The 20,686-nt window shown below is 47.5% G+C and overlaps 1 protein-coding gene across 5 annotated transcripts in view; it reads left to right on the top strand.

The window, feature by feature from the left end:
* ZDHHC14 (zinc finger DHHC-type palmitoyltransferase 14) overlaps positions 1-20,686 on the top strand; it is a 274,893-nt gene that overhangs the window by 215,698 nt on the left and 38,509 nt on the right. For 4 of the 5 annotated variants that reach the window (XM_070461346.1, XM_020896306.2, XM_070461347.1 and 1 more), the window contains exon 4: positions 18,246-18,383. The exons of the other annotated variant lie outside the window; for it this stretch is intronic. In XM_070461346.1, coding sequence (XP_070317447.1) covers positions 18,246-18,383 — 138 coding nt within the window. The remainder of the gene's footprint in view (positions 1-18,245; positions 18,384-20,686) is intronic. 5 annotated transcript variants of the gene reach the window in all.

The following is a 20,686-nucleotide window of genomic DNA, read 5'->3' as shown; positions in this document are numbered from 1 at the left end:
CCGTCTGATGGGCACGTCAGAGGAGGATGACCTGTATAGAGGCCCAGAGCAGCAGGAGGCAGGCAGACTAAAGGGACGAGAGAAAGTGGAGACTGCAGGCGGAGAGGCAGGACGTGAGCACTTGCCTTCCAAGCCTTGCCTTCCAAGATTGAGGAGTTTCAATCTTATCCCAAGGGCAAGGGACAATGGAGTGGGTGTATCAACCACGTGTTTCAGAAAGTGCCCTCTGTCTGCACTGCAGAGAGTGAACTTGTTGGTGATAACTCGAGGCCAAGGACAGGTGGGAGGGCTGCTGCTCCCCTATCACAAGGGTCATAGCCATGGATGTATTCCAGAAATACTGGAAAAAGCCACGGGACTCGGTGCTTCATTAAATTGGTGGAGTTGGGGCAAAGAAGAGTGTTTGATCCTCTGTCTCCTGAGAACATGATTGTCTCTCCCATGTTAGAAAATTAATGCTTTGAAAGAAAAATCGAGTTCACATATTTTCAGGGAATCATGACACAGTGACCTGAGTCTATAAAGTACATTGTTGATGCTGCTGTTTAGTCTCTAAGTTGTGTCCGACTCTTTGTGACCCCATGGACTGCAGCACTCCAGGTTTCCCTGTCCTTCACCATCTCCTGGAGTTTGCTCAAACTCATGTCCATTGAGTCAGTGATGCCATCAAACCATCTCATCCTCTGTCATCCCCTTCTCCTCCCGCCTTCAATCTTTCCCAGCATCAAGGTCTTTTCCAGTGAATTGGCTCTTCACATCAAGTGGCCAAATTATTGGAGCTTCAGCTTCAGCATCAGTCCTTCCAGTGAATATTCAGGGTTGGCTTCCTTTTGGATTGACTGGTTTGATCTCCTTGCAGACCAAGGGACTCTCGGGAGTCTTCTCCAACACCACGGTTCAAAAGCATCAGTTCTTCAGTGCTCAACCTTCTTTATGATCCAACTCTCACATCTGTACATGACTACTGGAAAAGCCATAGCTTTGACTATACAGACCTTTGTTGGCAAAGTGATGTCTCTGCCTTTTAATATGCTTTCTAGGTTTGTCATAGCTTTTCTTTCAAGGAGTGCATAACCCAGATTAAGCACCAGAACCCTCTGGCTCTCAATCCAGAATGGGATCTGCAGAAACTTAAATACAAGGACCCAGAGTGAGCATCGGCCTCAGGGAACTGGTCACCATGTGTGTCCAGCAGTGAGTGGTTGGCTGGTGTCTGAAGTCAGAGAAGTAAAAAAAAAGGGGGGGGTGGAGGAGAGGGAGAAATAGAAAGGCTAGAAAGTAGTAGGAAGAGAAATACAAGAGGGAGGGAGCAAGAGAGGCAAACGTGGAGAGGAAGCGAAACCTCGTGAGATGGATGTGGCAATGAAGGTGCTGAATCAGAGCCATCCATCCAGGGTGGAGATATGGGAGGGACCCTCCCTCCCCTCCCTCTCACGGGGCTGCCCTGGAGCTGCCCTGGCTGCCCGCTGTGCCCACAGGGCAGATTCACAGGAACGCAGCCCCGTCACCCAGAACGCCCCCCGCTGCCACAGTGCCCGCTCCTTCCTTCTGTCCAGCTGTTTACACTACGCAGTGATCTCGTGAAGAGCACTGCAAGCTTTGTGGCGCGTGAGCTTTGGTCTGCTGCTCATAAGTCCACTGTCAATCCTGCTCTAAGCAGAAAGTATCTCCTTTCCTATCCTGGGGCCTCAGGACAGAGAACAGAAGGGGTGAAAACAGTGTCCAGAGGAGGAAGCAAGCCCTGCAAGAGCCCACAGATAGCAAAACCAGGGACGTTCGTGGACAAAGGCTGGGCTCGGGGCGAGTGCTTTCGTGAGCCTGGAGGAAGGAGAGCCTCGTCTCTAGATGTCAGGGAATGAGCAAGGGGACCCCAGAGGTGCATCCAGGCTGGGCTGGTCCAGTCTCCTCGAGTGGCTGGCTGAAAGTCTTCAGCATTTCCCTGGAGAGAAAGACCCACAGATAACATCCTAACAGGCGTGTGTAGAAGTCTTGCCCATGACTTGGTAGGGAGAGTCCTCAAGTGCTCATACCAGAGGAGGTTTCAGATGTTCCCAACAGAGTCCTTCACTGGTGTCATAGAGGCCCAAGGCATGACCCTGCCCACCTCCTTACGTATCGTTATCTGCAGGCAGCTGACCTGGGTGAATCCTGCCTACATCAAGAATCCAGACCTAGAGTGGGAGCCACCAAGTAAACCATCTGCCCCTGTGAGGTTCTCGGAGCCTCATTTTGCTCATGCCCGTCACCATGGGAACCTCATAACCAGCCCCAGAATGCGGGGATGGAGTGAAGGTTCGCAGACACGAAGGGGAAACAGCAGGCAAGGTTGGCTCACACCCTGGCAAGCGGGGACCGCCCTCAGAGCCGTTGCAGCGCAGCCCGGCTCTTTGCAGGCTTGGGTCCTGGCTGGTTGACCTCTCAGGTTCAGAGCCACCCTTTGGGAAAGGCCCCGTTAGCCAGGCTCTCACTCTGAACCTGAGACGTGAGATTGCCCACATGTTCATCTCCAGCATGTGACTATGGCTGGTCAGACTACAGGGGCAGCCAAGTCATAGGCAGAGGCTGATTGATGGCTGTAGGATGAGAGCTATAGCGCTCACGGGAAGTAGAACCTGCAGGGCCAGTCCTGGGGGGGCTTTCTGGGTTTTTGGGTCAGGTTCTCCCCTGTAATTCCATGTGTACTTTAGAAAAATGCTTTGCTAGATGACTCTAGTAATTTTAAATAATGCATTTAAAAGTGAATTTTAAAACGTGTCTTTTCTTATTCTGTGCATTTGTTTATGTATTTAAAAACTGTTTGCAACAAAAGAAAGAGACGGTATGTCCGGTGCGGTGTTTTGGAAAATGCGTCCTTCACCAACAGGCAAGTCTCAACAGCAGGCCCTCTGGGGCGCCCGGGCGTATTTTTAGCCTGTCCTGGGTCACTGCCGTGGAATTCAACCACAGGGCCTGTGAGCTGCGCTCAACTCTACTTCTAATGCAAAGGTAAACCGGACCTAAACCAGAGGAGAGGATCTTGGGCTGTGTTTTATTTTTATCTGACCAAGAATGCTCATCTCATTTCTGCCCGTAATTGTCAAACTGCAACTCAGCTTTGAAAATACTTTTCTTCGATATCCGGAAAAGCCACAAGCAGTTACTCCGAGCAAGTCTGTTGCAAATCTGACACGAGTCTGTCAGGTGCCTGTGAGCCTGTCTCTGTGTGGCTCCCCGCTTCGTGTCTCTGGAGAGCCCGTGTGATCACCTCTGATCTCACTTTTGCTGCCTTTTGCTTTCCTGAAGTCTATGCCTCTCACTCTTGGGTCTCCAGCTCAGACCACTCTTCAGAGCCTCAGACTTGCAGATGTGTCTCATTTCCAGGCACTTGGGGAGCTTAGAGACACCCCAGATCAGCATCCCCCAGGACCCCCACCTCGCTGAGCCCCCACACCACCGTTGGTTGTACAAGGCAAATACACCACGTGTTTCTTCCTAGGTGGATGCATCTCCACTGGTGGGGCCAATCGCAAGTTACCATCACCTCTCATCTTGCCTGGATGGGGGTCTCCTAGTGGACCCCCCACCATCCACTCCTCTCACTATCCAGTCCACCTGCTCCCGTCCCCAGCAGAATCTGATCACACCACCTCTCTCCTTAAAAGAGCCACTGCTGGTGGCTCATAGGCAGGAAGCCAGCATCCTTTTTATCTGGTCCACAGATCCGAGCCTGCCCGCCTCACACCTCGCGGCCCGGTCTCCAGCCCCGAGGGCCTCCTCTCAGTTCCTGGAAAAAGCCACATCCTCTCTGTGGACTCCTGGCCACCCTTCGCGGCAGGCTTGGGGTGGATCCCAGGGAGGCACACTCCTCCCTGGGCTTTAGGTGCTCCTTCACAGCTCCGATTGGTTATTTATGACGGTCTCTGCCATCAGGGGATGAGTAAGCTTCCTGAGGGCAGCTCTGTCTGTTCCCCACCGAGTTCTCAGCGACCCCTGCCTCCCTGGGCTGCGGCTGCTCAGTTAACATTTGCTGAAGGAAGGAGTTCTCAAGACAAGAATATTGAAGTGGTTTGCCATTCCTTCTCCAGAACAATATTACATAGGAATCTGGAATGTTAGGTCCATGAATCAAGGTAAATTGGAAGTGGTCAAACAGGAGATGGCGAGAGTAAACATTGGCATTTTAGGAATCAGTGAACTAAAATGGATCAGACTGGGCGAACTTAATTCAGATGAACATTATATCTACTACTGTGAGCAAGAATCCCTTAGAAGAAATGAAATAGCCCTCATAGTCAACAGAAAAGTCTGAAATGCATTACTTGGATGCAATCTCAAAAACTACAGAATGATCTCTGTTTGTTTCCAAGGGAAACCATTCATTACCACAGTAATTGAAGTCTATGCCCCAACCTCTAATGCCAAAGAAGCTGAAGTTGAACGGTTCTATAAAGACCTGCAAGACCTTATAGAACTAACAACAAAAAATATGTTCTTTTCATCATAGGGGACTGGAATGCAAAAGTAGGAAGTTAAGAGATACTTGGAGTAACAGGCAAGTTTGGCCTTGGAGTACAAAATGAAGCAGGTCAAAGGCTAACAGAGTTTCGTCAAGAGAATGCACTGGTCATAGCAGACACCCTCTTCCAACAACACAAGAGATGACTCTACACATGGACATCACCAGATGGTCAATACCGAAATCAGATTGATTGTATTCTTTGCAGCTGAAGATGGAGAAGCTCTATACAGTCAGCAAAAACAAGACAGGAAGCTGACTGTGGCTCAGGTCATGAACTCCTTATTGCCAAATTCGGACTTAACTTTAAGAAAGTAGGGAAAATCAGTAGACCATTCAGGTATGATCTAAATCAAATCCTTCAAAATTATACAGTGGAAATGACAACTAGAGTCAAGGGATTAGATTTGATAGACAGAATGCCTGAAGAACCATGGATGGAGGTTTGCGACATTGTACAGAAGGTGGTGATTAAAACTATCTCCAAGAAAAAGAAATGCAAAAAGGCAAAATGGTTGTCTGAAGAGACCTTATAAATAGCTGTGAAAAGAAGAGAAGCAAAAGGCAAAGGAGAAAAGGAAAGATATACCCATCTGAATGCAGAGTTCCAAAGAATAGCAAGGAGAGATAAGAAAGTCTTCCTCAGTGATCAATGCAAAGAAATGGAGGAAAACAATAGAATGGGAAAGATTAGATATCTCTTCAAGATAATTAGAGATACCAAAGGAACATTTCATGCATAGATGGGCAAAATAAAGGATAGAAATGGTATGGACCTAAGAGAAGCAGAAGATATTAAGAAGAGGGGGCAAGAATACACAGAACTATGTAAAAAAGATCTTCATGACCTAGATAACCACGATGGTGTGATCAGTCACCTAGAGCCAGACATCGTGGAATGTGAAGTCAAGTGGGCCTTAGGAAGCATCATTACGAACAAAGCTAGTGGAGGTGATGGAATTCCAGTTGAGCTATTTCAAATCCTAAAAGATGATGCTGTGAAAGTGCTGCACTCAATATGCCAGCAAATTTGGAAAACTCAACAGTGGCTACAGGACTGGAAAAGGTCAGTTTTCATTCCAATCCCTAAGAAAGTCAATGCCAAAAAATGCTCAAACTACCGCACAATTGCACTCATCTCACACACCAGCAAAATGATGCTCAAAATTCTCCAAGCTAGGCTTCAACAGTACATGAACTGAGAACTTCTCAATGTTCAAGCTGGATTTAGAAAAGGCAGAGGAACCAGAAATCAAATTGCCAACATCCGTTGGATCATAGAAAGGGCAAGAGAGTTCCAGAAAAATATCTACTTCTGCTTTATTGACTACGCCAAAGCCTTTGACTGTGTGGATCACAACAAACTCTGGAACATTCTTAAAGAGATGGGAATACCAGACCCCCTGACCTGCCTCCTTCAAAACCTGTATGCAGGTCAGGAAGCAACAGTTAGAACCAAATGGAACAAAGGACTGGTTCCAAATTGGGAAAGGAGTACAACAAGGCTGTGTATTGTCACCCTGCTTATTTAACTTATATGCAGAGTACATCATGAGAAATGCTGGGCTGGATAAAGCACAAGCTGGAATCAAGATTGCTGGAAGGAAATATCAATAACCTCAAATATGCAGATGACACCACCCTTATGGCAGAAAGTGAAGAAGAGCCTCTTAATGAAGCTGAAAGAGGAGAGTGAAAAAGCTGACTTCAAACTTAACATCCAAAAAACGAAGATCATGGTATCTAGTCCTGTCACTTCATAGCAAATAGATGGAGAAACAATGGAAACAGTGACAGACTTTATTTCTTGGGCTCCAAAATCAGTGCAGATTGTGACTGCAGCCATGAAATTAAAAGACACTTGCTCCATGGAAGAAAACCTATGTCCAACCTAGACAGCATACTAAAAAGCAGAGACATTACTTTGCCAACTAAGGTTCGTCTAGTCAGAGCTATGGTTTTTCCAGTAGTCATATATGGATGTGAGAGTTGGACTATAAAGAAAGCTGACCACTGAAGAATTGATGCTTTTGAACTATTGTTGAAGAAGACTTCAGAATCCCTTGGACTGCAAGGAGATCAAATTAGTCAATCCTAGAGGAAATCAGTTATGAATGTTCATTGGAAAGACTGATGCTAAAGCTGAAACTCCAATCCTTTGGCTACCTGATGCAAAGAACTGACTCATTTGAAAAGACCCTGATGCTGGGAAAGATTGAAGGCGGGAGGAGAAGGGGATGACAGAGGCTGAGGTGGTTGGATGGCATCACCGACTCAATGGACATGAATTTGAGCAAGTTCTGAGAGTTTGTGATGGACAGGGAAGCCTGGCATGCTGCAGTTCATGGAGTTGCAAAGAGTCAGTCATGACTGAGGGACTGAACTGAATTGAACCGAACTGAAGGAAGGAGGGAAGGATAGAAGGGAGGGAGGAAGGAGATAAAGAAAGCTGGATACTCCCCTGTCTGTATCTGCTTCTTCTCTCCACAATACCGTTCTCTCTTTGAAAAGAGAAAAGCCTGTTACTTTTTTAGCTCAATGACTAGGCTACTGTTCTCCACTGAAACAAGAAAGTTTCCTTCCCCCCAAGTCTAAGCTAAACAAAACTCACTTCTTATACCCTCAGACCTCCCAGCAGTACAGATGAAAATTCTTAAAAGCCAAGAAAAATGAGAATTCTTTTAAGTCTGATCAGGAACTAGTAACCCTGATACAGCTCTGGGAGGGTGGAGATGACAGTTTTAAATGACTCATGATGTATTTAGGCTCCGTTACAGGTATAAGATATGAAGTGAAGTGAAAGTTATCTAGTCATGTCAGACTCTGCGACCCCATGGGCTGTACAGTCCATGGAATTCTCCAGGCCAGAATACTGGAGTGGGTAGCCCTTCCCTTCTCCAGTGGGTCTTCCCAACCCAGGGATCGAACCCAGGTCTCCCTCATGGCAGGCAGATTCTTTACCAGCTGGGCCACACAAGGGGAGTGGTATAACATATACATATGTTTATTTACTCAACAAATGTTTGAGGGTATGTTATGTGCCAGCTACAAATTTGAATAAATCAATAGCTTTCAAACTTGTTATCCCCTGCAACTCACAGTAAGGAATGCATTTTACATTGGAACTCTATGTATACAAATACTCAGATAGTTTAATGAAACAGAACTTGAGTATATGAAATGCCTTGATATTTTCTGTTTTATTCTTTTTTCAATGCTAAAAAAGTTAATTTAGACCAACTGCATTAATGTTACCACCCACTACTTGATCACAGCCAGCCCTTAGCTTGGAAAACCCCGAATAAACATAGGCCCTTCCTGTACGTGAAGCAGCTCTTGACCCGTGGCTGATGACCTGCGGTGGTTATCCGGGGCGAGCCGAGTGCCATCCCCAAGCGGGCTGCGGTTTGGGGTGTGTCCCTTCTGGACCTGAAGATGGCACTTTTAGCAAAGCCTGTCAAAGGTAGACCCCTGCCTGTCCGCCTTCAGCAAACTAAACTAATAGGTCACTATTAACTAAGAATAGGCTGCAGGAAGTTGTATGTAAAAGGCTGGGTGTGAGTGCATGAGGGTGGCAGGGACTCTGGTTTTCGTTAGATTTTTCAAAGCATTAGGAAATTTAAAAAAAAAGAAGAATCGGTGCTCTCGAGGTTAAAAACAGAGCTCCTGATATTGGTGGAAGACGGTACATGCGAGGATGGGCAGGGTTAACATTTGCTGCTCTGCATCACATATTCTCCATCATATGGTCTTCCTTCATCAATCTCATCCCATCACACCTCCCCCAGGCCGGCAGAACCCTGTGAGCCCCCTCCCCGCCCCACCAGGGACGGGAGCTTGGTAGCTCTAGCAAGTATCAGCCAGGAGACTTTTGCTACTTGCCTCCAAGTTTCTCTATATGGAATGGAGATGTTAGCCTAAGGTTAAGCTTGACTCCTAATTTTAAAAATTTGTTTATTTTAGTTTTGGCTGTGCTGGGTCTTCATTTCTGCACGCGGGTTTTCTCTAGTTGCAGCAAGTAGGGGCTGCTCTTCCGGTTGTGATGCTTTGGCTTCTCATTGCGGTGGCTCGTCTTATTGGGCTTCTCTGGTAGCTCAGACGGTAAAGCATCTGCCTGCGATACAGGAGACCTGGGTTTGATCTCTGTGTCAGGAGGATCCCCTGGAGAAGGACATGGCAACCCACTCCAGTACTCTTGCCTGGAAAATCCTATGGACAGAGGAACCTGGTAGGCTACAGTCCATGGGGTCGCAAAGAGTCAGACATGACTGAGCGGCTTCACTTTCTCAATTTCTTTCTCTTGTTGGGGAGCACAGACTTTATGTGGGCAGGCTCAGTAGTTGTGGCACATGGGCCCACGTGGCAGCTTCCTGGAGCAGGGATTGAACCTCTGTCCCCTGCATTGGCAGGCGGATTCTTAACCACTGGACCACCAGGGAAGTCCATCAACTCCTCATTAATCACAACCTCCTGCCTGAACTTTGCTCTTAGCAGCCCTCTGTAAGTCCTTTCCGGCAACCCAATGGAATCTCTAGACAGTCATCTGTCACAAATTAGAAAAACCACATTTCCAGGCCATAAATATTAATAATTAACAGATGGGTATGGGGACGCAAAGCAGATTTCATGTTCTGCTCTTGCCATCTTGAAATTCTGAGTAACTTTTCAACAAAAATTGCAGTTTTCAACAAAATAGTTTGAAAATAGTTTTCAACAAAAACTATTGCAGTGGACCCCCACAGCCGGTCCTGACATACTCTGACCTGTTCTTTTGCATGCTTGTGTTTAGAAAGGTAATTAAGGACCCGCTGACTAGACCGTGGTGACTCAGTAAAGTGCTGGCATGGTTTGTACAAACAACCACGACGAACAAGAAAACAGCGCACTATATTTAGAGTCTAAGAAGTCTGCTGACCCAATTCTAGTGGTGGGAGTGTTTATGTAGTACTCCGCTGTCCCCGAGTGCTTTAGGGTCACGGGTCAGCTCTGGGCATGAGCTGGGTCTGTAAGAGGGCCAGTTCTTATCAATTACTTGTAGAGTTTCTACCACAGAGGCCTGCCAGCATGTCCTAATTTTGTGTAGGGTGGGCACAACCGACTTCAGTTCTTGACAACTTTTATTTAGCCACACATTAAAGAAGAACCTTTAATGGCATATCCAACGGCAGAGGCCCAGAAACCTGCCTGGGTTCCATCACTAAATGGGCAGTTAGTATTAGGATTTCAGATCTTTCAGCTTAAGAATCCCATGTCCTTTCCACAGCACACCACCAACAGCGCAACATCATGATGATTGGAATACAATATCACGAATATTGGAGACTTAACTTGGGACTGCTTAGAACAACTCAGTAAACATTTGCTAGCTGATTGTTAAGAGAAGGCAATGGCACCCCACTCCAGTACTCTCGCCTGGGAAATCCCATGGACGGAGGAGCCTGGTAGGCTGCAGTCCATGGGGTCGCTAAGAGCACAACTCAGCAACTTCACTTTCACTATTCACTTTCATGCATTGGAGAAGGAAATGGCAACCCACTCCAGTGTTCTTGCCTGTAGAATCCCAGGGACGGGGGAGCCTGGTGGGCTGCCGTCTATGGGGTCACACAGAGTCAGACACAACTGAAGCGACTTAGCAGCAGCAGCAGCAGCTGATTGTGACTTTTTTTTTTTTTAGTGGTTGTTAATAGTGGACCATTTTAGAAAATGGAGGACTTCCCTGGGAGTCCTGTGGCTCCCAATATAGGGTGCCTGGGTCCAATCCCTGGTCAGAGAACTAAGATCTCACATGCCGCAACTAAGACCCAGTGCAGCCAAATAAGTAAATAATAAATAAACTTTTTAATAGGACACTCAAAGCTGGTGCACTGGGACAACCCAGAGGGATGGGATGGGGAGGGAGGTGGGAGGGGGTTTCGGGATGGGAGACATATGTACACCCATGGCTGATTCATGTCAGTGTATGGCAGAAACCACCACAATAAAGGAATTATCCTCCAATTAAAATAAATAAATAAATTTTTTAAAAAAGAAAATAGAATATAATCAGGAAACCAATACAGAAAGCAGATACAGTACAGGTCTGTCTGCTCTAGTTGAAGGGGAAGGAAAGCTGGGTCTCCCAGCATCCAAGAGCTGAATTAGGAGATGCGTCTGCTTGGCAGACATCATAAGTGGGGCTGCAGGAGCCTCCCGGGAACATAGGCAGAGGGCTGCCTTGATCTTATTTGTTTGGCAGTCCCTCCAGCAGCAGCGTTGGGGAGAGACAGACGGGGCGGCCCAGGGAGATTTCACAGTGGCTCGTGAAAGAGGTGATCGAGCCTACGGCTGCAGTGGCCTTCAGTCAGGGAGCAGAAGCACAGAAAACATGGCAGGAATAATACGATAAAATGAACTATCTTGCTGACCAGCGAGACGCAAGGGGTGTGAGCCGAGGGCGGAAATGAATGCATTGTCTACCTTGGGCAGCTGGATGCGCAGGGGCCGTTGACTGAGAAAAGGTGGGTTAGTGAGGAGCAGGGAGTCAATGAACACAGCTGAGGGCCCGCTGAGTGAGAGGTGCCTACGGATGGTTAGATCCCTGGGTCGGGATGACCCCCTGGAGGAGGGCACTCCAGTATTCATGCCTGGAGGATCCCATAGACAGAGGAGCCTGGTGGGCTGCAGTCCATAGGGTTGCCAGGAGTTAACTGAAGTGACTGGGCGTGCGTGTGTATAATGGACAGCTGGTGAGAAGTTGCAGCTAATGTGATTCCTTGATTTCATTTCTCTGTAAAGTTAAATGGATAGAACTCGTTTTCAGGAAAGGAGCTGAGAAGCAGAGGGAAGGAGGTAAGAAACGTTACCTGATACCTCCCTTTGCCCCCGAGAGCACCCAAGCGCCGCCGTCTCAATCAACAGTGTTCGCCAAGTAGGTTTGTCAAACCTGGACATCTCCATAAGAAGTTCAGTTCTGATGTTCAGTTTGCTGAGAATGAGGTCGTTTTTTCACACGTTAGAGCACTTCTGGGCTGAGGGTGGGCCCCCCAGATATGAGCTAGGTCTTCTCCACGCCCCCCAAAGGGTAGATGCCCTGAACCAGAAGAAGTCGTGGCGCCACCGGCACAACTGCCAGCCCCGGCGCGGCTGCGGTCCACTCGTGTTCCCGTTCCTGCCGATGTGCGGTGCCTGGAGCCGCAGGGGCCCAAGTGGGCTGCCCCCGGAGGAAGGGGCCGGGCCCTCAGGGCCCACCTGGCACAGTGACCTGCAGAGAACTGGCACGGGATGCAGGAATGGGTGGTTAAGCGTTCACCTGGGTTGCCACGCCAGCTCCTCCGTCTGCACGTTCCTCTTCTGTACAACGGGCACAATAGCACTGACCTCACCAGCTTTTGTGAGAATGAAATGATGCTATTCATGGGAAATACTTAGCACAGTGCCTGGCAGGTAGCAAGGACTCAAGAAAGTTTGGAAAAAAGTGAGAGGAGGAGGAGGAGGAGATGGGGTAAGCAGGTGAGGTTGCTTTCCAGAAATCTCACCTGTCATTAAACACAGTGGCAAGGCTATTATTACTTAGATTTTTACCAGAAGATTTAGAACAGCATGAACTATTTAGTGTCTAAGAATATGTTCCTCTAATACTTTAGCAAGCTTTATATTTAAATGTTTCTATTATATAATTCTTTGAATTACCTGGGAACCATAAAGGCCAGGTAATAATATGTACCACTAGATCTCAGCATTCATCATTCTAGAAGAGCAAAAGGATACCTCATGAGACAACATTTTCTAGTTTTGGAGGGAAAAAGAAAATCCTAGGTTTCAAGGAAAAGTAATTTTCTACTTCATACCTTTAAAAACAGTTAACTTAATTTAAATGTAATTAACATTTAAATGAGAAGTTTTACATTGCAGTTTTCACTTGATTCTCAAGACACCCTCAGCCCAGGACCACTATGGAAAACTCAGAATTGCTTGGCCTGAGGATATGACTTTATTTATCTCTTGGGGGCCTGACTTCTGGGAGATTTCAAATTCTTAACATTTTCAAACCCTTTTATTCCTTTTACTGGCAATCTTCAAACACGGCTCTTGCAAATATGCTCCCCTTAATATTTTCCTTGATACTTCAGTGCATTTTTCTACCTCTGTCCCATTTTAATATGTCTCCATTTCTCCTTATTTTTAGGGCCTCTTTTCCATATTCCATCTCTTTGGAAAACCAAATCTTCCTTTAGTCAGAGTGGTCTAGTCCCTCAGCTCAGCCCCTGGGGGTCCTCAGTTGGCTCAATAGCGCCCTCCTCTGAAAAGTGTGGGGATAGCACCTACTTTGTGGGGCTGGATAAATGAATGGCACTCAGTGAATGGTAGGGTTAATCATCATTGATAATGTTGTGTTCATTAGTATTTAGAGTTTGGGGTTCCCAAGATAGGATCATAATTCCACCTGAGCTATGTTCCCACTGACCACTTTAATGGAATCTTCTTTCCCCAGTTAGGATCTGATAACTCTGGAGTTGCCTGGAATTCCTCCTGACTTAGAATTCTAGCTGAAGCATCGGGGTCTTCCAATAGCCCCAAGCACCCTACAGAGATTTTTAATAAACCCACCTCTCCTTCCCACCATTGCCAGATGGGACAGAGCCTGCTTCTCCGAGAGCTGATTCACACTAATAACCACCCCATCAGTTCTTTCCAACTTCTACTAACATCTTCCAACCCTCAGCCTTCTCGGAACATCTTCAGATTTCCTAGTCGCCTGTCCTTTCCTGCGGTTGTGTGGCATGTGTGCTCAGCCGTGTCCGACTCTTTGCGACCCTGTGGACTGTAGCCCACCAGGCTCCTCTGTCCATGGGATTCTCCAGGCAAGAATACTGGAGTGGGTTGCCATTCCCTTGTCCAGGGGATCTTTCCCACCCAGGGATCGAACTTGGGTCTCCTGCATTGGGAGGCGAATTCTTTACCACTGACACCACCTGGAAATCTCATCTTTCATCAGAATATTCCAATCTCTCCACCTGGCGGCCAGGAACAGCGATCACATAGGACACTGCCAAAGGCAGTTAAAGGCACTTTTTCCTGTGCTCAGCACATATCTGTCGGGTGTGTGCATGCCAGGCACTCGGGTACTGGGGCTGTTAGGTGACTAGATGTGGCTTCTCACCTCAAGGCCTCACCTGGGGAAGGAGAGGGAAGAAGCCCATAAACCACCCTGGGGAGCCTGATGCCCACCGAGGTGTGCACAGGGTACCCCAGCTGGCTGACTCCAACCTCACATTGTTTTAGAGAAATTCCCAGGTTGATCGCCCCCCGCCACCCTGTGCTCCACGTTCCATTTTTCTTGTCTCATCTCAGACTCTGTCCCTCCATTCAGCACAGCCGAGCACAGACCGCCGCCGCCCCCCCCCCCCAACAGCCTGGTTTCAGGAAGGGCTCTTTATTCGATTAAAGGAACCCTCCAGAAAGGCTGCAAGGGCAGAAACCACACCCTTCTGGCCGGATCCAGACCTCAGAGTAACAAGTCTAAAGTGGTTTTTTGTTTTTTTTTTTAAAGAGCCTTCATCACACCCATGGGGCTTCCCCAGTGGCTCCGGGGTAAAGAATCTGCCTGCCAGTGCCAGGGACGAAGGAGATGCAAGCTCAGTCCCTGGGTGGGGAAGATACCCTGGAGAAGGGCATGGCAACCCACTCCCCTATTCTTGCCTGGGAAATCCCATGGACAGAGGAGCCTGGTGGGCCACAGACCATGGGGTCACAGAGTCGGACATGATGGGTGGCTACGGGACATCACAGACGCCCACCTCACCCCTAGGGCGCAGGACACCAATCAGTCTTCCCACACGGAAAATGGGCAGTCTGCCCTCTAATAATGGTTGCTTGAAGGGTCTCAGATGCTGTGTCTGCACGCCACCACATTGCCAGCAGAGTCCCCCCGTCCCCCAGGTGTTCTCCGTCCGGCCAGTCCCTGCCTCACTCAGCCCCTGGGAGTCAGGCATGTGTCAGCTCGCCCAGGGTGAGCTCCTGCAGCCCCGTTTCTCGCCTTCAACCCTCCCGGGAGGATGCTGTGTGTGGCCAACCTCGTGAGCAGACAGAAATCCCTAAATTCAATGTCCCTCTGTTAGACGCTCATTCTTGGGGTCTGGATGCTGAAGTGTCCTCACCAATGAGACGAGGAGCCCCTGGAAGCCAGGGAGTGTTGGTTACGCTGCTGTGGGTCCAGCACCTGATACAGCTCGGGGCTCACGGGGACACTTCCCCCGGGCAGTGGGGGCTGGCAGGCGAAGGTTCTGGAGGCAGCTTGAGCCTGCCAGCCTGGGCAACCTGCTTACTCATGGGGACGTCCTCGGGGTAGTGCGGGTTTAGTCAGTCCTTGACAAATATCTATTAAAGGCTTGGAGTAGAGTCAGCAGACAAAAGCAGGTAAAAATAAATAAGCTGATTTTTAGATAAGGTGGGTGAAGGCGGCAGCGGCTATTCTGGCATCATCGGTGTAGAGCTAACATTTGAACCCGGGGGGAGTAAAGAGATTCTTGGGTGAGACAGAGAGTCTTCAAGAAGAGAAGAGGCGCAGGCATAGCCTGGGGTGAGGGAAGCTATGACACACCCTGACTCCCTAGAAGTCAAGAGGAGGGAGGAGGGCACCAGAGCTCGGCGTTAGAGGAGACTGGCAGGTGGCCCTGGGCTCTGAGCATCCTTCTTCCACTGAGATGCACACCCAGCTCTCAGGCTCACTTGTGTGTATGTGTTAGTCATTCAGTCGTGTCTGACTCTGTGACCCCATGCACTGTAGCCCACCAGGCTCCTCTGTCCATGGAATTCTCCAGGCACAAATACTGGAGTGGGTTGCCATTTCCTTCTCCAGGGGATCTTCCCGACCCAGAGATGGAACCCAAGTCTCCCGCATTGCAGGCAGACTCTTTACTGACTGAGCCACCAGGCTCATTTACCACCAGGTATTCAACAGTCACAAAGGAGAACATGAAAACCGTTAAATCAAAGTATTTCTCAGCAAGCCTACATTGTTAGCGGGATTTTGTCAGCCAAGAAAAGGGTTTTCAATAAGGCAAGTTTCCAAATGGAAACTGCTTCCACTCAGGGCTGCTGGAGAACCAGGCATTCACACCCACCGTGAGAGATCGCTCGTCTCCTCCGAAGCCCCCAGACCCCGTGTCCAGGGGTTTCGTGTGCACTGTCTGTTGCTTTCATTCCCTGGCAGCTCTGCTTCCCTCAGGAAAGTGCATTAGCTTAGCTAACGGTGAGCTTTCTTTTTTTTTTTCCATTTATTTTTATTAGTTGGAGGCTAATTACATCTAACAGTGAGCTTTCTAAGCTAAGGATATAGCGACCCCCTGCCCCCATAGAAATGATCATGGTGCCCCATTAAGACCTTGGTACTTGAAATTGAGGGTCCATCATGTTAGTTCTGCCTCCCCACCTCTGATGTCTCCTCTGCTGGTGGGCAAGTCTCCCTATAGTGGGCAGGCTCATCCGCCACGCACTTGGCATCTTGAGATCAGCGTTCACAGCTGGAACCAGAGGTCCCACCCTGACCTGGCCTGTGTCCCCAGCCTCCACGTCTCATTTTCCTCTTGCATAGGAATGTGTTAAGCAGAAAAGAGGTTTCTCAAATGACAGCCTCAGAGTCTTAGAAAAATTCGGTTGATCCCAATTTCTTTTCTCTTTGTGCATGTTCTGTATAGACTTTTCCAGTGCACAACCTGTGTAGATCACTGACTTGGGGAAATGAGGTTGTTTTTATGTGACGATTAACTTTTTGGGACTTCCCCAGTGGCTCAGCTGGTAAAGAATCCGCCTGCAATGCAGGAGACCTGGGTTCGATCCCTGGGTTGAGAAGATCCCCTGGAGAAGGGAAAGGCTGCCCACTCCAGTTTTCTCTCCTGGAGAATTCCGTGGACCATATACTTCATGGGGTCGCAAAGAGTCGGACACGACTGAGCGACTTTCACTTTTCACTGTAACTTTTCTAGCTGTGTGGGGTTGGTAACATGTTGACATGTGACTCACACGGACACACCATAGGAGTTGCTTTCCTTTCAGAGTCAGCATCTTACAGGCCATTGAGTTGTCACCAGGCTGGTGAGCTTTGAGATTTCTCTCGGGGTGACCAGCTGCTGCTTACTGATGTCGCTTGCAGACAACAATGTCTCTTTCAGTTCCTCTGCCACCATGGCCTCCAGGCATCTTCATGGCCTTTTCAAGAAATAAGCTTGCACTGGGCTTCCCAGGTGGCGCAGTGTAAAGAATCTGCCTGCAGTGCAAGAGACCGAGGTTCGATCCCTGGGTTGGAAAGATCCCCTGGGGAAGGGAACGGCAACCCACTCCATTTCTTGCCTGGGAAATCCTATGGACAGACAGTCCGTGGGGTTGCAGAGTCAGACAGGACTGAACCACTAACACACACACAAGCTTGCACTGGACATAAATTATGAGAGTGATTTATGATAGGTGACCAGAAAGGAAGGCAACACTGCCTCACATAACTTTATAATGTTAATTTACATAGTCACACCTCACAGCCTTCTCTGTATCTTTTCAAAGCACACATGGAGATGTGAAATTTCGGTAAAAGCTAAGCTTGGATAAGAGTCCAAGGAGAAGTTTAGCATTTTTCCCGTGGCAGATGGTCTGTTCTGAGTGGGTGCATTAGACACCCTGGATGGGCTTCTTGAGTAGAAGATCAGATGAAAAGTAGAGTAGCACTTGGCCATTATTTATAAGAGGAAGAGCGAATCACAAATGCCTTACAGACTCTGGTGAAATCCCCAAGGTGAGAACACACAGGTATGGGATAACAGGATAAAAATGCACAAAGCCAGCGCTCTAGCTTTCCCAAAGTGCTTGAGGCAGCCTGTGCATTGGCAAGACAAGATGAACTCTGAGAAAGACCTGACCTCAATCCTAGTTCCACTGCCTCTGAGCTGTACAGCCCCTGCAGGCAGCTTCCCCCCTAAACCTCAGTCTGCTCATCTGTAAAATAGGGCAGCAGCATCATTTTCCTCATAGGAATGTTTCAAGGTCAAATGGATGGGTGTATGTGACATCTCTTCACAAGCTATAAAGCACCACATGCTGGTTTTTAAAGAAAAATGCTTTCCCAGACAGTATTTAGCCCCACAGGATTCTTATTTGGTATCCTTGTTTGATAGGTAAGGAAGCTGAGAGTTGTGGAGTACAAGATCAGGTGTATTACATTATTTGAAGATCAGAGATCACTTTAATAAATGATATAAATTCTTTTATGACTACTGGAATGGCAGAGACATTTCTCGGAAAACAGCAGTAACTGGAGTGGGAGAGCCAGGATTGTCCCTCTGTCCTGTCCTAGGCTCTGAGTGACCTCTTGGCCACTTAACCATGAGAGATGATCGCCTAGTACCACACACCCGCAAAGGCTGGGGCCCAGCCCCGCCCAGCCCAGCAATTACCACCAGAAGTGTTGGTACCATCTTAAGGGAAGAGTATTCTATGAACCAAAGAGCTCTCTTTGCAAAAGAGGGAAATCTTTGAGTTTCTATTGTAATAAGAATAGAATGCACATCCTTTGTTTTTTCAAAACAGCTAAGTTCTGTTGAGAGAATTATTGCGTTCTTGATGTGTCTTAATGTTGAGCGTTTCTCTGAGCAGTGAATTTGGAAATGCGAACAGAGAGTGTTTTGTTATGTTATCAGAGAATGGGAGGGGGAGCTCCCTCAAGTAAAAAGACATTTTATTAATTGATTTCTTTTTTTTTTTTCTTTTCTGCCTCTCATTTCAGAACGATTTGATCACCACTGTCCCTGGGTAGGCAACTGTGTGGGGAAAAGAAACTACAGATTTTTTTATATGTTTATTTTATCTCTGTCTTTTCTGACAGTCTTTATATTTGCATTCGTTATCACCCACGTCATCCTTCGTAAGTATGCTGGCGAAATCAGATTACGTATGTAACCATTTGCCTGACTTTAGTTTTCTGATTTAATTTTTATTCAATATTTTGGTCATTACGGGCTCTCTCTTCTCTTTCTCCTTCTCCCTGCCCGCTCCTCACTTCCAGCTGACCCCTTCCTATTTCTCACCTCCCTCCCCTCCCCTCCCACCCCCATCTTCCTACAGCAGCTGCCAGGGGCGCCCCTGGATCAGACTCTTTCTCCTTGACACGTGCTCCCTATTCCAACATTGTGACTTCGCTTTCTCTTCTGCTAAGGGATCCCCAGGAAGAACCATCCCACATTTTCATAGAGGATAATGTGTTGTCATGATACCCATTGAACAACAGAGCTTTTTTAAAAATGTGAATCTACTTAAGCAGGAATTGTCACCTTGCCTAAAAAAAAGGGGGGGGGATGAAGACTGAGCTTTCTTACACACAAATCTATAAATGTGAGATACACATTTGGTAAGATGTTCAATTATCTGCCAGGACATTGGCAAGCTATGAAGGAAGCAACTTTATTAAAAATGAAATTGGGATATAAGTGATTTTAATATATATTTGCCTTAAAAAATGGCATTTTTCACTCCCCTTTCGAAGGTCATAACTTTGAACTCACTTTCCTATAATAGGGATGTGATGAGAAGGAAGCCATTTGGCTTTGACCTATAAAGGTGAGCCTTTAAACTTCCGTTATAGCTCCATTAGCAGCATTAAAGACCAGCATCACCTCTGTCCGTATTCCTGAAGTACAACCATCCATTAGCAAGTCCAGAGCCTCTCTCTGGAATGTTTCTAGACACACACCTCACTTTGTTCCCTGAAGCAGCGATTAGACTGCAGAGTGCTAAGACCAAACTGAGACACGCACATTATCTACTTGCTCTCTTGGTGGGGTTTGAATGGGTTGGGGGAAGTGGGTAGTATGGGAAATTTCATATGATTTCTTTTTACTTTGGACCTTCATGGACTATTCTGAATTGTCATAGACATTTTAAATCCTAGTTTCCATTCATTCTTTCCCAATCTTTTCATCTAAATGTAACACAAATTTGTAATATATGCATGAGAGCTGTAACTTGCTGGGACAGCAGGAAGAGGATTAACAGGGTTAGAGACCCGTTCACCCTTCCACACCACCTGGGATGGATGGCCCGAGGGCTCTCCTGGGGCACCTGTTCTATTTTCAGAGTCTCAAAGTGGCAACGATGTAACTAGGGTCCTCAGTTCCGTTCAGTTCAGTCGCCCAGTCATGTCCAACTCTTTGCCACCTCATGGACTGCAGCACGCCAGGCCTCCCTGTCCATCACCAACTCTCGGAGTTTACTCAAATTCGTGTCCATTGAGTTGGTGATGCCATCCAACCACCTCATCCTCTGTCATCCCCTTCTCCTCCCGCCTTCAATCCTTCCCAGCATCAGGGTCTTTTCAAATGAGTCAGTTCTTTGACTCATCAGGTGGCCAAAGTATTGGAGTTTCAGCTTCAGCATCAGTCCTTCCAAAGAATATGTATGTATTATTAGTAGAGAGAAGCAGTTGTTTACACAACTAGAGAAGAAAGAAGTACTGATATTCCAGCATATTTATGACACTGAAAAATAGTCTTTAAACATTACCTCTTATATCATCTTTAGCAACTTCAGAATGCCTACACATCTATATAATCACACTGTATACATGGCCTTGCCCCTACCTTCTGGGTATCAGGCAGTTTTTACCTCACACCTTAACTCTGGGAACATACACGCACTCTCACACACACCGTGAAGCCCACTACGTGCCACCACAGTGGCATTTTCATCTCCACTAGGGTCTGTGGGGTCACAAAAGAGTCAGACACGACTAAACAACAACTTTTTGTTTATTCTGGTTTCAGCAAAATGGAGTTTGCTGTAGCTTATTCTGATATATTAACCCAATCTTCCACCAAAAAAAAAAAGCCTGGAAGTTACTGCAATATTTTGGACAAAAGCAAATAGAGATTTTCCTCTCCCCGGTTCTGCACCCTCCCACCACAACCCCCAACGAAACAACCCCACCCCGACCTCCCATTTTCGCTCAAGAAGGGCAGAGGCTTTACATGGTTCCGTGATCCCCCCTGTGATTCTGGGAGCCTTGGCAAAGGCAGAGAGCAGCTGGGGACCGTGCCCCGAGTCCTCCCTGCCAGGAAGTGGGCTCTGAGCGGGGACACCGGATAGCCAGGGGCGACCAGGGAGGAAGCCTGTTGTCCAGAGATCACCAGGAAGGTGACGTCTGTGTTTCCTCTCAGAGGAAGCAGAGCTTGA

The sequence above is a fragment of the Odocoileus virginianus genome, chromosome 34 (genome assembly GCF_023699985.2).
Source record: "Odocoileus virginianus isolate 20LAN1187 ecotype Illinois chromosome 34, Ovbor_1.2, whole genome shotgun sequence".
Taxonomy (NCBI): Eukaryota; Metazoa; Chordata; class Mammalia; order Artiodactyla; family Cervidae; genus Odocoileus; species Odocoileus virginianus.
The sequence above is the reverse complement of the archived record's forward strand: the minus strand, read 5'-3'. Positions and strand labels throughout refer to the sequence as shown.